Consider the following 21,021-nt stretch of genomic DNA (forward strand, 5'->3'; position numbering starts at 1 on the left):
AAAGAGTCACATAAATCTCATGTTAAATCAAAAGCAACAAATGATTAAGTTTACTGAGGAAGGCATGTCAAAAGCTGAGATTGGCTGAAAGCTAGGCCTCTTGCACCAAATAGTTAGCCAAGTAGTGAATGCAAAGGAAAGGTTCTTTAAGGAAATTAAAGGTCCTACTCAAGTGAATGCATGAATGATAAGAAAGTGAAACAGCCTTATTGCCAATATGGAGAAAGTCTGAGTAGAGTGGATAGAAGATCAAACCAGCCACAGCACTCCTCTTAAGCCAAAGCCTAGTCCAGAGCAAGGCCCTCACTCTCTTCAATCCTATGAATGCTGAGAGACGGGAGGAAGCTGCAGAAGAAAAATTTGAAGTAGCACAGGTTGGTTCATGAAGTTTAAGGAAAGAAGCCATCTCTATAACACAAAAGTGCAAGATGAAGCAGCAAGTGCTGATATAGAAGCTGCAGCAAGTTGTGCAGAAGATCTAGCTGAGATAATTAATGAAAGTGGCTACACTAAACAAGAGATTTTCAATGTAGACAAAACCACCTTAATTTGGAAGAAGATGTCAAGTAGCTAGAGAGGAGAAATCAATGCCTGGCTTCAAAGCTTCAAAAGACAGGCTAACTCTCTTGTTAGGACCTAACACAGCTGGTGACTTTATGTTTAAGCTAATGCTCATTTACCATTCCCGAAATTCTAGAAACCTTAAGAATCATGCTAAATCTACTCTGCCTGTGCTGTATAAATGGAACATCAAAGCCTGCGTGACAGCACATCCGTTTACAACATGGTTTACTGAATATTTTAAGCCCACTATTGAAACCTACTGCTTAGAAAAAAATGTTTCTTTCAAAATATCACCACATTTTCACAATGCATCTGGTCACCCAAGAGCTCTGATGGAGATGTACAATGAGATTAATGTTGTTTTCATGCCTGCTAACACAACATCCATTCTGCAGCCCATCACTCAAGGAGTAATTTTGACTTTCAAGTCTTATTATTTAAGAAATGCATTTTGTAAGGCTATTGCTGCCATAGATAGTGATTCTTCTGATGGATCTGGACAAAGTAAATTGAAAACTCTTTGGAAAACACTCACTTTTCCAGATGCCATTAGAATCATTCGTGATTCATGGGAAGAGATCAAAATATCATGGGAAGAGTTTGGAAGAAGTCAGTTCCAAATTTCATGAATTACTTTCAGGGTTTCAAGACTTCAGTGGAGGAAGCAACTGCAGATGTGGGGGAAACAGCAAGGGAACTAAAATTAGAGGTGGAGGGTGAAGATGTGACTGAATTGCTGCAATCTCATGATAAAACTTTAATGGATGAGGAGTTTCTTCTTATGCATGAGCAAAGAAAGTGGTTTCTTGAGATGGCATCTACTCCTGATGAAGATGCTATGAAGACAGTTGAACTGATAATAAAAGATTTAGAATTTATTACATAAATTTAGTTGATAAAGCAGCACAGAGTTTGAGAGGATTGACTCCAATTTTGAAATAAGTTCTACTGTGAGAAAAATGTGGTCAAACAGCATGATGTGCTGCAGAGAAATAGTTTATGAAAGGAGGAGTCAATTGATGAGCAAACTTCACGGTTGCTTTATTTTAAGAAATCGCCACTGTCACCCCAACCTTCAGCAGCCACCACACTGATCAATATCGAAGGAAGATCCACCACCAGCAAAAAGATTATGACTCACTGAAGGCTCAGCTGAAAATTAGCATTTTTTAGCAATAAAGTCTTTTTAAATTAAGGTACGTGCATTGTTTTTTTAGACGTAATGCTACTGACTCTTAATAGACTACAATATAGTGTAAATATAACTTTTGTATTCATTGGGAAACCAATGAGTTTGTGTGACTTGCTTTATTGTGATATTTCTTATATTGTAGTGGTCTCGAACCAAACCCACAATATCTCTGAGGTATGCCAGTACGGTAAGAGAAATAAGAAAGTGAACAAAATCGTATCCTAAAAATATCCCACACAAAAGAGGCTCTAATGGAGGATTTGAACATAAAAGAGATAGAAAACTTAGAGAAAACACATAGCAAAATGGCAAAAGTCAATCCCTCCTTATAAGTAGTTACATTAAATATAAATATACTAGAATAATACATAACAAAATATTTATTATATTATATAAAGTATTAAACTCAGCAGGTAGAAGGCAGAGATCAGTAGAGTAGATAAAAATACATGATCCCACTGCATGCTGTCTACAAGAGACTCACTGTATAACCAGAGATACAAATAGGTTGAAAGTGAAAGCATGAAACAAGATATTCCACGGAAACAGTAACCAAAAGAGAGCTGGTGTGGTTATATGAATATCAGGCAAAATAGAGTTTAAGACAAAAATTGTTACAATAGCCTGAGAAAGATATTACCTGATGATAAAAGAGTCAACTCACCAGGAAGATATAACAATTATAAACATCTATGCGCCTATCAACAGAGTCTCAAAATATGTGAAGCAGAGACTCACAGGATTGAAGGGACAAAGAGAGAGTTTCACAATAATACTGGGAGATTTCAACATTCCACTTTCAATAATGGATTGAGCATCTAGATGGAAGGCTGGTAAGGAAATAAAAGACTTGAAAAATGCTATAAACCAACTAGACCTTATAGACATATATAGCACACTCTATCCAATGACAGAATGCACACTCTGCTCAACTGTACATAGGATGTTCTCCAACTTATACCATATGTTCGGGTTACAAAACAAGTCTTAAATTTAAAAAGTAGGGTATGGCCTGGTGGCGCAATGGTTAAGTGTGCACATTCTGCTTTGGTGGCCTGGGGTTCACTGGTTCGGATCCCGGGTGTGGACTTGGGACCACTTGGCAAGCCATGCTGTGGTAAGTGTCCCACATATAAAGTAGAGGAAGATGGGCACAGATGTTAGCTTGGGCTTATCTTCCTCAAGCAAAAAAAAAAATCAGATAAAATTTTTGAAATACTAATTATAATAGCATCAAAAACCATCAAATACTCATGGATACATTTAATGAGAGATTTTAAGACCTCTGACTTCAAAACTATAAGACATTGCCAAGAGAAATTAAATAAGATCTAATAAATGGAGAGATAAATCATGTTCATGGATTTGAGGACTCAATATTATCAAGATACTGTGTGTGTTTAAGAGAGAATTGTAAACCCGTAGAAAGGTCAGCAAGGGGCACACAACATGCCGCAGGATCACCACGGCACCCCACCCCCACCCGAATCCAGGTACATCCTCAATCTGTGCCACCTCTATCTCTACAGGTGGTTTAATAGGGAAGACAGGGACACTACACTCTGGCCACCTCATATCCTGTTGTTGGAAGGTGTTTAGGGCCCAGAGACATGGAGCAGATGCAAAGCATCCCAGGGCCCAGCCTGCTGCTCTGCTTGTCCATAGGCCAAGTCAGACCTGTCAGAGGCAATTTCCTGCAGATAGTACATCTCTCTTCAGCCTTCTCTCTATAAGGAGGATGGCTTCATCTCCAATTCAAGACACAGACACTGACTTAGTCCCCAAAAGTACATTTATTCCACAATTTGAGGCCACAGATATAGAAATTCGCTCTCCCTGGCCTCTGCCCACTCCCACCAGACAATTCCCCAGCCTCCACAATCAGATGCCTCTTGGGCCCGTAACACCTTCTGTAGAATCCCCCATCTGGGTTCCCCTAGGCCTTGGAGGCTGGCTGGGATGCCCTTTCACAGCTCAACATGTTCTGTCTCCTGTCGCTTCTCCGCTGCCCCCTTGGCCAGGAGCTCGGTCCAGAAAGCCACTTCCTTGTCTTTCAGCTTCTGGGCTACCTGGGTGGTGACGCCAACCTGCAAGTATGCTTCCTTCTGGTCATACACTGGCCAATGGGGCGCCCCCTTGCCACTGGGGTTCCTGGGAACAGAATAAAATACAAATTCCCTACTGTATGGTCCCAACAACACTGAGATTTTCAGGAAACTTCTGGCTTCATCTCTGCCAAGAGGCTCCTATGCCTCCAGAGACAGGGAGCTCACCATCTCCTGGGCAGCCTGCCTGTTTTTAGAGAGCTCTTATCTCAGAGGTCACAGGGCCAGAATTTGACCATCAAACAGTATAAGCTACCCCTTTCTGAAGGACATGCCCTACCCCTTCCCATCCCTGCTCCATCTTTGCCACCAGGCTTACCCATTCCGAGCAAAGTTGGCCGCGAATTTCATCACCATCTTGCTTAAGTTGATCTCCTCTTCTGAGGCACCCCCTGTGAGGAAGACAAAAGCCTTTGCTACTCAAAGTGTGGTTCATGGTCCTTCAGCAGCAGCATCACCTGAAGGTTTGTTAGAAATTCAGAATCTGAGCCCTTACTCCAGACCTACTGAGTCAGAAGCTGCATTTTAAGAAGACTCTGGGTAATTTATGTGCACTTTAAGCTTGAGAGTTACTGATCTAGGACAGAGTAAAGGGCTGCAGTCAATCCATAAGTGGCCCACCTTTGTCTTCTGTGCCCACCTGCCCCGCTCTCCCGCTCCAGGGTGGCAATGCCACATCCCAGGGTTTCCACTGCAGCAACCCTCCTCCTGGGATGCTCTTCTTTGAATTTTTTCACAATCTCCTTCCACCCACCCACATATGCACAGACTCTGAAAACTAACAGAGCTGCAGTGGCCCTAAGGAGTGACCCTACCAGGAAGTGCCCAGAGGCACCTGTGTGTCACAACAGTCCTGAGGTGGGTGACGTGCAAGTCGTCTGTAACTGTTGACAGTTAAGGCATTGAAGGCATTTGTGAAAAGTTTTATTTAAAAGGTCACATTATTAAATATATTAAACTTAATAAGATGATATTTAGATAGATAGACAGATGGATTGATAGATAGTTGAATAGACAGACACATGTTAGCCCTCACTCAATGTCTACACACCTTCTAATCTTACTCTCACTCACATGCTGATAAACTCCTGTGACTGGAAGTGAGCGATGTCATTCTAACTCTTGAGCAGGGCCCTACAGGTGTCCTACCACCTGTCACACTGATGCCCTGGTCTGGATCTTTGCAGTGATCATGAATGAGGGCACATGGGTACACATTATCCATCATTCACATTAGAGTAAGAGAAAGATTGGCAACTGTTGTAGTTCACCCCTGTTATGGTGAATTCCAGAAACTGAGACGTGAAAAGGAGGAACTTGCCCAAGGACACTAAACTGAAACTTGAACCCAGATCTCCCATTCCCAAATTTGTAGTCACCAAAGGGCCATCACCTTTTAAAAACGGGGCCCCAAAGAGCGGGAAGAGCTCATCCATGTGGTCCCCTATCACCGTCTTGGGTCTCCTGTCCGATGAGAAGCTTGGGTGGTGCTGAAACTCATACACGTAGGTGGGGGCTCCAGCATCTGAGAAGACATGGATTCATGCACAGTTCATTTTACCAGACACACGTTTGGATGATATCAACACTTCTGGGGTCCCTGAGCACTCAGGGAATTGGTGGCACTCCTGGGGCCTGAGGACACAAATACGATATTAACAACAACTGCTATTGTAAGTGCCAACTGTATGCTGGACACTCTTGCCCTGCAGGAAACCTCTGGTTATCAGCATAATAGAGAAACAGAGTTTCGGGAATGTCATGTGGCTTGCTAAATGACTCATAGCTGCTGGAGGTGGAAGTGGATTTCAGTGGCACCGGGTTAATTCACATAAGCCCCTTTGCCTACTGATGCGTTCACACCCAACAACATCTACGAACATACAATTTATGCTACTATTATTTCATTGATAACAAGCTAGTTTTCATTCCTTTGGGGAATATCTTCAGCCCAATAGATGTATTTTATTCTGCCCAGTTTTGAGTGTTTCCAATGTTTTTTCACCATTCTGAGAAGAGTGAAGCAAATCTAAGTTACTGGTCCAAAAGCGCGAATATTTAAATGCAAACACATGCAGAAAGGGAACAATCTGTCTCTTGTGCCTCAGGAAACCATAAACAGCCTTTCCTTTTTCTCTGTCACTTCTTGCCTCCTCCTTGGCCTGGGGAGTGGTAAGCTGGTGGCTGATGAGAGAAGAGGGGGCTGAGGAAGGACAACATTGCCTCTCTCCTCCTCTGCCCTGCCTCCTCCCTCACCTCCCCCTCTCCAAGCTGCAGAGATGTCACTTTTCCTGCGGACGGCTTCACCAGAGCTGCCCATCCCTGCTCCCTCAGGGCTAACTCTTGGGCAACCCGGCCCAGGGAGGTCGGCACTTTGCAACAATTATGATGCCCACAAGTGAGTGGGTGGAGAAATTTTACAACATTTCCCACCTTGCGTGCAGTAACCACTTTGGAAAATGTAGAAAAAAGGAAAATGAACAAAAAGATCACTTATAGTCCTACCGTTCAGAAAAACCTGTCAATATTTTAGCGCATATCCCTTTGATGTATGTAAAATTGGGATAATAGTGTGCCTCTTATTTTGTCATGATTATGATCATTTCTTCACCTCATTAAATATTCACCCACAAAATAATTTGACAAATATGCCATCCCGAAATGAGGAAGTAGAATAATTTGTTTAATTGCCTCCCACACCCCATCATTGCACCCTTGGTTTGGGGAGAGGAGATGTTTGGAAGAAGCAATCCCCTGCTGTTCAGGAATCCACTTGTTAAACAGCTGCTTCCAGGTCAGCAGAGCTCCCTGAAAGGAGGGGGTTCACCTCGCCTCTGCCGCCCAAAAGTTTCAGAGAGGAGCTCAGAACACAGCCATAGAGGAGAGATCTTCTGTGAATGAGAGAACTTATTTTTGGCACAATGCTGCCCAAAAGATATATTGCTTTTTCTCTATTTTTTAACGTTCTGCCTTAAGCCACTGAGATTTATAAAATTCTTACAATCACAACACATGTCTTCAAAGGAAAATAGGGCATAGATTTGGATAACAATAATTAGGAACAACAAGGACAGCAGAGTGAAAGAGAGCTAGTAATCAAAAATATGCAAAATAAAACAACGTCATGTTCTTTTGTATGTGAAAAAGGCTTATGATGTTGGCAGCAATATTTTATTTTTCAATTTGACTATTCCACATTCTTATACACTGGAAACAAATTTTGCAATCTGTATCAAGAACTTTAAAATGCTCCTACTGTCCAGCCTCGGAATTTCACTTCTGAAAACCAATCCTAACAAAATTCCTAGAGACTTTTTAAAGATTTATGCACATAAGATTGAGCATATATTTTTTGAAGCTACAAAATATAAGCAGTCAGGCTAGATACCTAATAGACAGGAATACTAAAGTAAATTTTATCTGTGAAATAATGAATATTTTCAATGAATTTTTATTGACAGTGAGGAAAGGCTTATAATATAGTGTTCTATGAACAAAACCATAACAAAAAATTAATTTTTCAATTATATGTAAGATATGGAAAGATTATTAGAAGAAAATATATCAAAAATTTATAGCAGGGGGCCAGCCCGGTGGCATGGTGGTTAAGTTCACCCACTTCGCTGTTGCAGCCCAGGATTCAAGGTTTGGATCCCAGGTGTGGACCTACACACCACTCGTCAGCCATGCTGTGGCGGCATCCCACATACAACATAGAGGAAGATTGGCACAGATGTTAGCTCAGGGTCAATTTTCCTCATGAACGAAAGAATTATAGCAGATACTTCTAGTGGAGAAGTTATGAGTGGTATCGAGTTTCCTTGTTATGTTTTCCTATATTTTGACTACCTTCCACAATGTAAGATTATATATTATTATATATTAATTTTATGTTTAGAGAAGATCTTTTTTATCAAAAAGAGAGCAAGTCAAATATAAAAATGAAAGAACAACGTTGATAAAGTCTGTGCAGTCCTGACAAAAGACCCTGAACTCAAGTCATGAGACATCACGTAAAAACACAAGTCTGGTATGGCTAGACCAGCAGACAATGCAGAAAGGGATACCACAAAGCAGACACATAGGAAGAGACAAGACCAAGTTTATGAAAGAACAGATTTGACCACAATGTCCCCGGGCTGAAGAGTTTCATCAGGACCCTTGGGAGGAAGAAGCAGCAACCAGCACCTGTACATTACTGCACTGAGTGCTTGGGCATATAATAGGTCACATCCAGCTATTTTTAACACTCTTAAAACATCCCGAATTTATAAACCTCCAGCACAGTTAGAGAGAGAGGTCTGGACCAGAGAACCATTTCCTGACTTGCGGACTAGGTGAAAGAAGCCTCCTAGAAAATGGAAGGTCCTGTGAAGACCTCAACAAGGTACCCAGGAGGGACACATCCTCTCTAGGCGAGCTCATCCACCGTGACCTCACACCCCACCCACACAGCCTTGCGTCAATGTGGAAGGTCCCGTGGTGGACGCAGGACACACCACGATGAACAAAAGCCAGCTGTAGGCATTAACATTCTCCAGAACAACTGCCTCCATACCTTCCATTTCTTAGTCTTTTCAACTTTCTTGGTCCCGAAACCAGCCCCCCAAAACCCTGCCACAGCACCAATCCTATGCTTGGTTTCACTCTATCCCCAGCTCCACTGGTTAAGAAATTAGTTTGCAGATAGCTCTGACCTTGGAAACATTACAAAACACATCTTCCAAGATTTCCCTTCTAGCCACAGCTTCAGGTGAGGAGTTCCTGTAGCAGGTGCTGTTGGTGCTTCACTAGATCCCCAACTTCTGAACATGTCAGGCTGACTTCCACCTTAAGGTCTGTAGCCCTTAGCTGGAGGTCTTTGGCCAACAGAGACCTCTGTGCCATGTGTTTAGCAGGTCAAAGCATCAGAGAATTAACAACCCCTTGGGGACAGATTTCAACCAATGACACGTGGGAGTTGGAGGATAAATACCCAGCTCTCATGCTGCTCACTCAGGATAACCCTGAGAATGTTTTACGCAGGTTTCCCAGAGCTCCCTGCTCCAGTGTCCATGGTGGATACTTGCTTGATGGGGCAGCATGGATTGGCTTCCTTCTCCTTCCCATGCCACAACTCCATTCCTCTACTGCTGTCTTCTGGGATCATCTCCAAAATAAATTACTTGCATTCCTATCCTTTTCCTAGAGTCGGCTTCTGGCAGAAACCAAAATACGACAATGTCTCACCCCAGGCTGTATGGAATTGAGCTTGGAGACCCTCAGAAATTTCCACATATCTATGCTGAGGGGTGGGCAAGTCAGACAGCAAAGCTGGTGGGTTTGGTCTCCCTTTTCTGTCCAATCCCTGGAACTCACCTCTGTGATAACGGGCCACAGTCACAGTTGGGACACCAAACACAACATCTGCCATCAAGTCCAGGAACAGATCTTTCTTTTTGACAGGGTCATTGGTCCCTCCTAAATACTTCTCAATGGCCACTGGAGTCAGTTCCTCAGGGATGTTCTGAAATGGATCAAGAGTCAATGGATCAAGAGTTTACCTGGTGAACAACAGCTTTTCCAACCAGTGAGGAAGGCTTATGTTAATTGTGAACCTCCCAAGCCCTGTGCAACCACTTCTTACCCTGGGTGGTGAGGTGAGAAAGGCAGAAAAGTGGGGACAGAACCCTCTGGCCCCAGTCTTCATTGTGCCATTTAAGTGGGCTGTGATTTGGGTCAAGCCCCTCCCCTCTTTGGGTCTCAGCCAGTTACTGTTGATTCCCTAGACACTTACAACGATCGGGTAGGACTTCCACAAGAGTGATGTGGCCTTCTTCTGGTCCAGCTTTCCTTCAGCAAGTGGGTAGCCCATGATCTGTTAAAACAATGGTTCATTAAGCAATTGGGGACCGTTGGGAATTAGCAAGAAGAACCAAACTAACCCACTGTCCAAACCAATGCAGGCTGAAGGTCACCTTGTCACGTCTTGACAGTCAGAATCTTTGATGAGTTGGGCAAAATCAATGAATCAAATGAACTTATATCCAGAAACTCAAGAAATGCAAACAGGATAAGTTAAATGCTAAGAAAAACTGTCCCAGGCCTTTGCAGTATGTATGTGTACATATATGTCAGGCTAGAGTCCTCACAATGGCCATCGACACAAACAAGGAGAGTTTAAGCCAGGGTAGTGTGGAAGTGGAGGGCTCTGGGCAGAGGACACAGGGCTCACAAATACCCTCCCTAACTAAGCTGACTGAGGAAGCCCCAAATCCTGCCATGCTGGCTTTGGTCCTTCATTGTAACCTCTGAAATTGTTCTGAAGTGAGAAATGCAGAACTCTGCACATAGCAACTCCATCCAAACCTCTGCACTAAGGGACTTGACCAAACTCTAACACAAATCCTAGTGCCTTAAGGCCCTGTCTTTAGAATGATGCAGCTTCCCTTAAAATGCCTGCCTGAGAAAGCTCCCTGCTGCCAGGAGAATTTACTGCTTGTTCCAGCTCAAACCTGCTGATGGGTGAATAGCTCCCTGAACCCCCTCTTAGAGCATTTACTTGGTTTTGCCAGAGAGAAAGTAGGGTGGGGTGAGGGCAAAAGGCGTAAAGGGGCACATTTGTATGATGACCCACAGAAATTAGACTTTTGGTGGTAAACACGATAAAGTCTACATAGAAGTTGAAATATAACACTACAAACCTGAAATTTATCTAATGTTATAAAACAATATTACCTCAATGAAAAAAAATATTTCCAATTAAATAATGGCAAAATGCTTTCTTACCTCACACATAGACAGAAAAGAAAGCTTGTGATTACAAATCCTTTCTCTGCCTTTGAGAGGTTAATCTACCACTCCAAACTGTTTCCTCAAGGACCTGAGAGCCATCTCTGAATTCACACTTCAGGGATGACTTCTGCTCTCTCTCAGGCCCTGTGGGAGCGTAAAGATCTAACTTCTTAGGGCACCTTCCTCCAAACTATGCCACTGCCATAGACCATAAAGACAAGAGAGTTTGTTGCTCCTCTGTGTAGGTGCCTATTAACAAATCCAGGTGGCCAGTCACATGGACAAACCCCCACACCCACCCAACAGTCTTTCCTTGAGCACAGCCAGCCTTTAAATAGGCTCCAGCCTTTATTTTCAGGGACTTGAGTTCAGTTCACGCTGGATTCTTTTCCCTGCTGCAGTGCTATAACTGAATAAAACCTGTCCTCACCACCTACACTCCCGTCAGCTTTATCTTAGAAAGAAGGGAAATCCCTTCCGAGCTTTCAGCAGTCATGTTAACTCAAGAGGAAGCGAGTTCCTCTGAATCTTTGCAGTTAGATGACCAGGAGCGTGTGTGGGGCTTATGGAGAAACCACGAAGGGACCAAGCCCAAGGGGAGAGGCTGCAGGGACCCAGGCCTCACACTCCTTCAGCTCTGAGCTCCTTCCCTTTCCAGGCCTCGGTTTTCTCATCTGTCCTGTGATTGTCTCTACAGGCCCCACAGCATCGACATTCGGGATTCTTGGATTGGAGCACAATCAGAGAGTGTCTGGGGAGAGGGGTCCCCAGGGCCACACACCCAGGTGACAGCTGGGCCACCACTGAGAAGGTTTCCATGGAGGTGTCAACTTGTGCGAAGGGGACAGCTGTCCTGGACCCCAAGGGGGATCTGGAGAAGGAGGAGCTCCTGTGACCTGAGATGGGAGAGGTGATGTGAAGGGCAGGGGAGGTGAGTCTAAGAGACCAGCGCATTCTCACCATTGGAAGAAACCAGCCGAACTCTTGCTTATTGATTCCGACGATGTAGGGAACAGTGTTGAACTTCTTTTCAGCCAGAATCTCCTCAGGCATCTTTGGCAGCAGCACTCCATCAACCACAGTGGGCAGGAAGGGATGGCTCTGGGGAAGAGGGAGCATAGTGTGTGCACTTCTCGTCTCAAGGAAACACCTTCCTCCTCATCTCCACCTGTCTGAGCACAAGGCCAGCACCACAGACCTGCATGCCCATGGCAGTGACCACAGAACTGAGGGTCCCATCAAAGGAGGCGAAGTCTGTGTGACCCCAGAGGACAGCACTTTGACCAAGGGCTAGAGAAGGTAAGGTGATGGGGTCCAGTCTCTCACAAATGAGAATATATATGCATAACATCCATATTTACATATATTTATGTGTATATATTCAAGTATTTAGATGTATACACATACATAAACATTTAAATATATTTCAATTTGAACTGTATGTATACCTATGTGTGTCTCTCGCTACAGTCAGTCCTCATTATTCGCGGTGGTTTAGGTCTGTAAGTCACCGTGAACTCTGAATTGGCAAACACTGAGCCACTGCTCCCAGGGGAAATACGGGCTCAGGTTCCTGCAAGCCTCTGGTCACATTTTCATCAACTGTGTTTTATTTGTGTTTAAAAAGGTCTTATGTAATATGCATTTATTATACATAATTAGTGATCTGTAGTTCTTATTTATAATAAAGCATCAGCCGAGAAGGGCTCCACATTTTCCAGGCCCTGGGTAATGGGACTATAATTTCCTTGTGCTTCAGCCTTGTGACAGTGCTGTCCACTATGAGTTTATCATCATCATCTCATGAATCCACAAATGTAGCCGTTTTTCCACAGCTTCATCACACCCCAGGGATGATACTTTAGCCTTTCCAGAGGGGTTCACGGCAAATGTCCTCCTCCTTTTTCTGGGTGGGCTGCAGGGTTGATCCATTAACACTGAACGCACAGCCGACAGGGCTGTGACCCACGCCTGAATGAAGCTCGTCAAACACATTCATTTTCTCCCATGTTGGGCACATCACGGCATTATTGTGCTTAGGAACACCAGACAGCCCCTCAGCACTATGCTTGGGACCATTTTAAACAGAGAAACCACCAAGACAAAGCACAAAAATGTGAAAAATGTGGGACTAAATAGACCATGTTAATAGTTTGAGACATGAAACAAGAAGACAGAGTGTTGCCTTGTTTGATCTCAGGTGGGAACATAGTTTCATCACGTGACTCACACTTTCTGCCCCTTTTTGCATGTCCGTGAATGACCATAGAAGTGCCCTGAGTATTGATTTTGGGTAACAAATAAATTTCAGTGAATAGGTGAATTCACAAATACAGAATTCATGATCAATGACAATTGACTGTATCTATATTTAAACACAAGCTATTCTTGATAAGTGATTTGCTTCAAGGAGGCAGTGAGCTCCTCATCACTCCAGGTGCCTAAACTGAGGCTTGACTCCCTATCAGAGAGGAACAGCAGGAGTAAAAGAATCAGGGATGGGCTCACATTGGGTCTTTATTTTTGTTTTACCTTTGATGAAAAATATTTTCAAGGTCATAGATCCCACAGAGCCTGACTCACATGTCACCACCTGGGAAGGTGATTCTGGGTACAGGTATGTTCCATAGTTGGTCACAGAAGTTGTTAAAAGGGTGGGTTTTAGAGCCAGAATATTTGGATGTGAAACCTGGCTCTGCCACCTACTAGCTAAGAACCTGGGAAAATAATTTCACCTGTTTGTGCCTCAGTTTCCTCACCTATCAGATGGGTTGTTGTGGGGATTGAATGATAGAACACATGCAAAATGCTCAGCACAGTACCTGGTATGTGGAAAGAGCTGGATAAACATTAGATATTATGCATGAGCTGTGGTGTTACAGATCCCGTGCATAGACTCCACCCCCACGTGCCGTATTTCCAGCTCCATCCACTATGTGTCATATTCCCCCCTGGACAACCCCAGGCTTTGAGACCCTGTGACTCCAAGGACCTGTGTCTGCTCCACAAGGGCCAATGACGAGGGGCCAGTTCTGGCTGCACAGGAGAAGCTCTGTCAAGTGATCTGACTCAGCAGGACAAGAGCACACATCCTAATGCAATATGGCTGACAACAGGGACAAAGGATCTGGGTGCCACCACTGCTCTCTTTGAAAGGCTGTGCAGTTCAGAAAGGGCTGCTGTGGGAAGCCACCTAGAGGAGCAGCTCCTTCTGGAAGGAAGACACAGGAGAGGCCACATGGGGTGGTGCCTGCCATCTGCAGTGGGACTGGGGAGTGAACAGTATTCCAAACAGTGGGAATGGCATGAGCACAGTGACCGAGGTGTCAGTGTGTAGCACTAATCCCAGGAACCTCAGACCCCGGGAGCCCTGGGCTTGGAGGAAGGCTGTGGGACGTGGACAGAGAGAGAGCAGATGGTGCGGCAACTTTCTGCACCATGTCTGGCACAGAGCACAGACTCAGATATGCTTTGAAGGATAACTCCATGGAGGTGAGGGGACTTGTCTCATAAAGAGGGTCAGCCTTTTAAGAAGGGGTGACATACCCTGACCTGGGCCCACAAGTGTAAGTCTGGCTGCACCGTGGGGCATGGGAGTGAGAGGGAGAGCAGAGGTGGAAGATAGTGAAAGTCCAGGAGACAGACCATGAGGGCCCAAACGGAGCAGCGTCCAGCACGGGCTGATGCAACAGTAGGAATGGAAGTGTGGCCAATGCCTAGAGTGGCTACTGGTGGCTGCCCTCCATGGGGCTCCTGTATCCCCTGGCTCAGGGCAGAAACCCAGCAGCCTGCTTCACCCCTTCTCCTTTTCTTACGCCCCACATCCTGTCCATTAGCACATCCTGTTAGATGTTACTTCAAAAATATCCAGGCACCAAGCGCTTCTCACCACTCCCTCTGCTGTGGGCTAGTCTAAGCCACCATGATCCCTTGCCTGGATTGTTGCAGCCCAGGGGCCCTCCAGCTGCTGTCCCTGCATCTGCTCTGCCCCTTCCCCACCTTCCATTTAACACAGCCGTCAATGAGCCCTTTGTAACATCCAAGGTCACTCACTCATCTGTTCAGAACCCCCCCAAGACTTCCAGTCACACTTGGAATCAAAATCCAAGTCCTTCAAAGGACCAACCCCCACCTCCCATCCCCTTTTCAGCCTCAGTCCTGTTCCTCTCTGCCCTCCATTCCGTCCACACTGGCCTCCTGCCTCATGGCTTTTGCACTTGCTCTTCCCTCTGCCTGGAACACTTCTCCTCCCGTGTTCCTGACAGCTGGCTTCCTCTCCTCCTCCAGAATTGGGCTCAAATGTCACCTTCTCATGGACATTCCTGACCATGCCATATAAATTCAAACCACTGGCAAACTCTAGCCTCCTTTCCCCATTACCTTTCCACTCTAAGGCTGATCATCATCACACACAGTACGTATTGAATTTGTCTACTTATTGACTCTTCCTTCACTCCAGAAGGGCAGGTCATTAGTTCTCTTTTGCCTGTTTAGCTGCTATATACTCACCTCCTGAATCACGTGCTGGCACATAGTGAGTGCTAATTAAATTGTTGCTGAATGACTGAGCGAATCTCTTTTAATCCTCACCACACCTTTTAAGCTAAGTGCTACCATCCCCAGGGAGAGGCAGAGAGGACAGGAATGTGAGATGTTGCAGAGGTAATGCCATTGGAATCTCGAAACATGTTAGAAGGCAGGAGGGGAGGAAGAAGGAGTATGGGGAGGATGCTGTTCAAGTTTCTTCATGGCTGGGAGCAGGGTGGTTCCTCAGGACTAAGATTCTTGGCTCCCTTCCTGATGGCCCTGCAGACAGTGCAGCTTGCACAGCTAACCAACCCTGCAGCCTCCAGGAGAAGATCTGGGCTCCTCAGTGAAGGCTCCTGAAGAAACCCCTTACCCAGTTATCTCCATCTTCCCCAGTGGACATTTCTATTCCAACTGTCTCTAAAGGGGGCATTTTTGGAAGAAGGAAATATAAACAAGAAGGGGAGATGTAGGTTGGGTGGAGTGAACACAGAGTTGATGACTGGGAGCACAGGACTGGGAGTAAGGGGAATGGGTTCCAGTCTGGTCCTCCTGGCTGTGTTATCCAGACAAGTCACTTCCTCTCTGGGCCCCAGGAATATAAACAGAAGGAATTACTATGACTCCACAGGCCAACCTTGAAAGTTGTCAAGACTTAAAACCTGTAATTGAGAAACCAAAGGTCCTTACCTCTCTAGGGTCTCCATGGAAATCAAGGGTGAAAAATTTCTGTGAAGACAAAGGCAGAGGATGTGGGTGAGAAGGCTTCCTGGAGAAAAGCTGGACCCTGGCAGACCTGGGCATGAGAAAAGGCTGTAGGTGTAGGATGGTGGAAGGGGCTCTGGAGAGCATGTCTGTGGTGGTGCCTGCCCCGCCCTCCATCCATTTCCCCTCTTGTTTCCCCAGGCAACAACACCCCCTTTTTCCTTTGGGGGACCTCCTTCTTCCCCACTTTCAGTCCATGAATCCAGGCCTCTACATGTGACCTGAGGTACCCCATCTCCCTGACCACAGAGATTAGTTCAGGGATGAGCACATGCCCATGTCAGTCCAATAGAATTTACCCCAAGACATTTAATGGAATTATTGGGAAAGAAGGTTTCCAAGCAGATAAAATGTAAGTCTAGAGTGCTCTTCTTGTCTTTAACCTCCCCAGGGGACAAACCTGCCTGAGAATGAAGCCAACACTGAAAGATAAAAAGCTGTGGGACAGAGATGGATTCTTAATAGTACAATACATGCATCTGGATTCAGCCATGCCTGAAGCCATCTACTCCAGAACTGTAGTTTAGTTTTCAGTTAGTTACCTGAAGATTCTGTTACAACACATTTCTTTTTCTGCTCAAGGCATTTTGAGATGAGTTTTCTCATCTTGCATTAGAAAGTCCTCACTCCTACAAGCTCACGGGAATTCACTGCACTCTACACTTTTCTTTATTGTGTGTTCACCATGACTGCACTGATGAGAGTTAAGGGGTCTGACTAGCATGCAAGTAAGTGATCATTAAGGATCACTCTATTATGGATTATAGCAGAACGACCCAGGGGTGTATGTTGGGGTGGTGGGGGAGTGCACAGTGTGTTTCTGTGTGCTTGTGTGTTTGTTTTAGGTAAATGGATAATCATGGAAACACTTCCTCACGATGTCAGGAAATCTCACAAGGATAGTACGGGATCTTAAGTTCTCTGGGTTTTCTCAAAGTCACCAACTCTCCTCTTAAAACTGGGTCCTCTTGAGCCACGTGGCGAATTGCTGAGATAAATTTTCCTCTTTCCAGACATCAGAAGACTGTTGTGCTTTGATTCGTTGAACACATTGGTCACCTCATTTGAGCCAGAGAAACAAGGATCCAAGACCCAAGGCCACACTGGAGTCAACCCATGGGAACAGAGCAGAGTCCAGTGCTAGAGGCCTGTCCTGGGGCTTCCAGGAGTATCCTCAGGAGCCCAGGGTCCAGACAGAGGGGCCAGGGTCTTACGCGACTCCTGGGCTCACATTCACATCCTTCCTCCACAAAGGGAATGGTCGTCACTGGCCCTAAATGCTGCATTCCCTGGGTGTTTCTCCTTGTGATGACCCACTGCCATAGCCGTCCATCAATCCTCAAATGTCACCTTCTCTATGAAGTATCCCTACTGACTATATTGAATGCTTCTCCTCTCTATACTCCCGCTACACTTAACCCAAGAAGTCTACGGTGTGTTTCTCCTGAATAATTTCGTGTGAGCAGGGACTGTATCCAATTCATGTCTGCATCACCTTCCCTTTTACACTTGCTCCCATTTGGCTAGTTTGGATGGATGGATGGATGGATGGATGGGTGGGTGGATGGACGGAGTTGGTCAATACCTGGAGTATAGATAAATAGGACGGTTAAGTGGCTAGATTGATGAAAACTAGCAGGTATGTGATAAGTGGGTCATGGGTTTTAGAAGGATGGATGATGGATTAAAGATATGTGGTGGCTGCATAATGCATGATGATAGATAACAGAAAAGAGAAAATTACAGATGGATTGATATTAAATTGATGAAAGCATATCGATGAATTGGATGGGTTGGTGAATAATAAGATGATGAAAGGATGGATGAATGGATGGTTGGTTGGTGGAACGGATGAATGGGTTGACGTATGGTTATTCTTGAATCACAATTGAGGTGAGTCTCAGAAAATCTAGAAAATTGGGGAACCACTGGGTTATAATTGAGCTACTTTCTAAATTAGCCAAGATGAACTGTGACAACATTCCTGAAAATCTTCCTTAATATCTGCATGCCCAAAATTCAGGATGGTAGTTTCCTCTGGGAATATGTAATGCCTAATTTCTTAAAAATATATCTGCAAACAAGAATGGCAAAATAGTAAGTTTTGACAGAACTGGGGGATTATTACACAATTGGTCCTTGTGTTATTTTTTGCCTTGGTAATATTTGAGATATTTCATAATAAAACAGAAAAAAAGAAATTTCTTATTCAGATGCAGAGGCTGACACTGCTCCTGAGAGATAAGACATTGTTCCAGGTATATTTTCTTGGGTGAGAGGACAGCTGAAATGACGAAGCCTGACTCAGGGTTTACAGGGTGGAGAGCTTGGGCAGACAGGAGAATGGAGCACATACCATCTTCAGCGATGTCTCCAGGAGCTCGTCCTCTGTCTTCTGGCGCAGGCAGTGAACAATCACAGCCGAGGTGGTAGTTTTACACCCACTGAAGACGGCAATTTTCTGCAGAGATCACAGACAATAGCAGAATTCAAGAGTCATGTCCCTTCGCTCAGTCAATAAAGAGGTGTTCCATCCAAACCTCAATTTCTAAAGACAGCAGGGGTGGCAGAAAATGCTCTAGACCAGCGGATGTGGGTCCTGGTTCCAGTCATGCCACTTACACAGCCTCTATTTCTGTTATCTTATCTCTGTTAGAACGGGCACAATGATCTCAGAGCTGAACATCTAAGCAGGGGCAGCAGGAGTGGGGCTAAGAGCATGGAGTCCAGAATCACTCTGTCCTGTTACAAATCCGAGCTCATCCATTTACTAGACGTTTGCACTCAGGCAAGACACTTACAAAGTGACCAGAGGAGAAGAGGCAGATGGCGAGGAGGCAGGCTCCACGATGGCGGGGCCATGGAGAGTGTGCACGGCTCCCCAGAGCCTCGTACAGTGTCTGACACAGAATCACAGATCAGTGTGTATTTGTTGAAAAAATAAAAAGTCAAGTCAAGAAGGGGAGGAGAAGACAGTGAGAGAAAGAGGAAAAGTAGGAGAGAATGAGAGAGAGACAAAGAGCAAGAATAAAAGTCTCAGATACACTTAATTTTGCCAATTTCTGATTCCTGTTTGATAGTCAAATCCAGCCCCATCTCTGCCACTTGTTTCTCTTAAATACATTGCATGTCCTGACTTCAGCCTGGTCAAGGGGGCTTGTGTTTTTTACAACCAATGAATTCTGAAAAAACACACTCAAAGATTCTAAAGTTCCTTTTGTCTTCCTTTCTTCTCCTACTTTCCAACCCCTTTAAATCTGGTTTCTGCCCCCACCACTCCATGAAACCAGCTCTCACAGCCCTACGTAAACGCCCCACATCACCGACTCCAGCGGGCCCTCCTCAGCAGACCCTCCTGTGGATCACTCTTCCTTTCCTTCCTAACAGTCTCCAGATAAAGACAAAGTCCTCACCAGGGTCCTGTGCAGCATGGCCCCTGCAATGTCCCCATCCTCAGCTCACTCCAACTTCCCTCTGCTCCTTCTGCTCTGGCCATATCAGCCTTTCTCATTCTCTCTCACTAGAGATGCTTGCCCCTACCACAGTTCATTTGCATGTACTGTTCCCTTTCCAGAATATTCTTTTCTCACCAAGTAAATTACTGCTCATCCCTCTGATCTCAACTCACTGATAATTTTTCCAGGAAGGCTTTCCTGATAACCGCCCCCTACTCATGGACTAACTGCTCCTTTGGATTCTGTTACGACATCAGGTCCTCTACTTTATTGCTCTTGTCACAGTTGACATTCTCTAATTTGTGTGATTATGTAATCATTAATCTGTCTACTCCATTAGAAGATGCTTCTAGTGGTTTCTAGGTGTCTGGCTATATCAAAATTATTTGTTGAGTGAATGATTGAATAAATGAATTAATCCCCAGGAATGGACCCCAGGCATAAGGCCCTAAGAAAGGAACCATATGAGACTCCTTGCTACAAGTGAGTTTATCAGATCTGAGACCCTGAGAGAGACAACACACGGTGAGAGTCCACTGCCCACTGGCTGGCCCAGCAACCCACCTTGGCACACTTTGGGAAGTGTGGTCTGTGGACAGTGCTCTTAGCTGGCAGTCCAGTATCATGAGCTTGAGGCCCAGCTCCGCCCCCATGACTCTCTGACCTTGACCAGCTGCTTCCATACCCTCCCCCAGGTTGTGCAGCTGGATAACTGGGAGGTTGAGTGAGGTATCTCTTTGCCCTTCCCACTCAGCCATCCTCTCTTCTGTGATTCCTTGTGGACGTCAGCTGGATCCCATGGCAACAAAGGCCTCTGAAGACTCCAGGAGAGCAGAGCTAAGGGTGCAGGGGTGTCCCAGTGTGAGACCCACCTGAGCTGCGGCCTTTGAGTCCTTCTTGCACACAGCAGTAGTGAGGGCCACGCCACTCTCAGAGATGGCCCGTTGGAAGAGGTTCTTGGCCAGTGGAGATAACATCTGGGAGGAAAGTGGAGATGAAGAGAGTTTATGCTCATGGGAGGGGTCTTCAGGAGCTGCCCCCATCCACAGCTCTGCCCTGGCCCCACCTCTGGACACCCTGGGGCTCAGTGGACATGACAGGTCCTTGCCTGGCCTGGCATGTTCCCCAGGCTGATTCTGGGATCTGGCTACTCAAAGAAAACCTCCCTCAGCTGGAGGGAGCCAGGAGCATAGAGTGAGGGACAGAACAGAAAGTGTGTGGCACACGCTGATTGTAATAATCAAAAATATCTGATACATGTTAGGAAATTCCTAGCAGTAATTCAAAGGCAAAATTCTGATTCTGCATTTTCATTACTTAGAACATATCCTAGGGAAAAGGATCGTGGAGGCACATGCGATGTTGTTCTTCTTTTTTGTCAGGAAAATTTTCACTCATCTGCGCAAATCTTCCTCTATTTTTTGTACGTGGGATGTTGCCACCGCATGGCCTGATGAGCAGTGTGCAGTCTGCGCCCAGGATTTGTACCTGTGAACCCCGGGCTGATCAAGCGGAATGCAGAAACTTAACCACTACACTCCCTGGTCTGCCCACACACAATTTTTAAGAATGCTCATACTGCTTATAAGAGTAAAAATTGGAAACAATTGAAGGTTCCAATATTTTGACATTGGGTAAG

At 45.2% G+C, this 21,021-nt stretch overlaps 1 protein-coding gene across 2 annotated transcripts in view; it reads right to left on the reverse strand.

The window, feature by feature from the left end:
- Positions 1-3,530: 3,530 nt before the first annotated feature.
- The window catches only part of LOC106837710 (liver carboxylesterase-like), a 31,223-nt gene continuing 13,732 nt past the window's right edge, over positions 3,531-21,021 (reverse strand). For both annotated transcript variants that reach the window (XM_014851431.3, XM_014851425.3), the window contains 9 exons: positions 20,255-20,359; positions 18,284-18,388; positions 15,853-15,891; positions 11,596-11,736; positions 9,638-9,718; positions 9,220-9,367; positions 5,255-5,386; positions 4,181-4,253; positions 3,531-3,907 (listed from right to left, as the gene is read on the reverse strand). In XM_014851431.3, the coding sequence (XP_014706917.3) occupies positions 3,724-3,907; positions 4,181-4,253; positions 5,255-5,386; positions 9,220-9,367; positions 9,638-9,718; positions 11,596-11,736; positions 15,853-15,891; positions 18,284-18,388; positions 20,255-20,359 (1,008 nt within the window). In that variant the 3' untranslated portion in view covers positions 3,531-3,723. The remainder of the gene's footprint in view (positions 3,908-4,180; positions 4,254-5,254; positions 5,387-9,219; positions 9,368-9,637; positions 9,719-11,595; positions 11,737-15,852; positions 15,892-18,283; positions 18,389-20,254; positions 20,360-21,021) is intronic.

This window comes from Equus asinus, chromosome 28, assembly GCF_041296235.1.
Source record: "Equus asinus isolate D_3611 breed Donkey chromosome 28, EquAss-T2T_v2, whole genome shotgun sequence".
Lineage (NCBI taxonomy): Eukaryota > Metazoa > Chordata > Mammalia > Perissodactyla > Equidae > Equus > Equus asinus.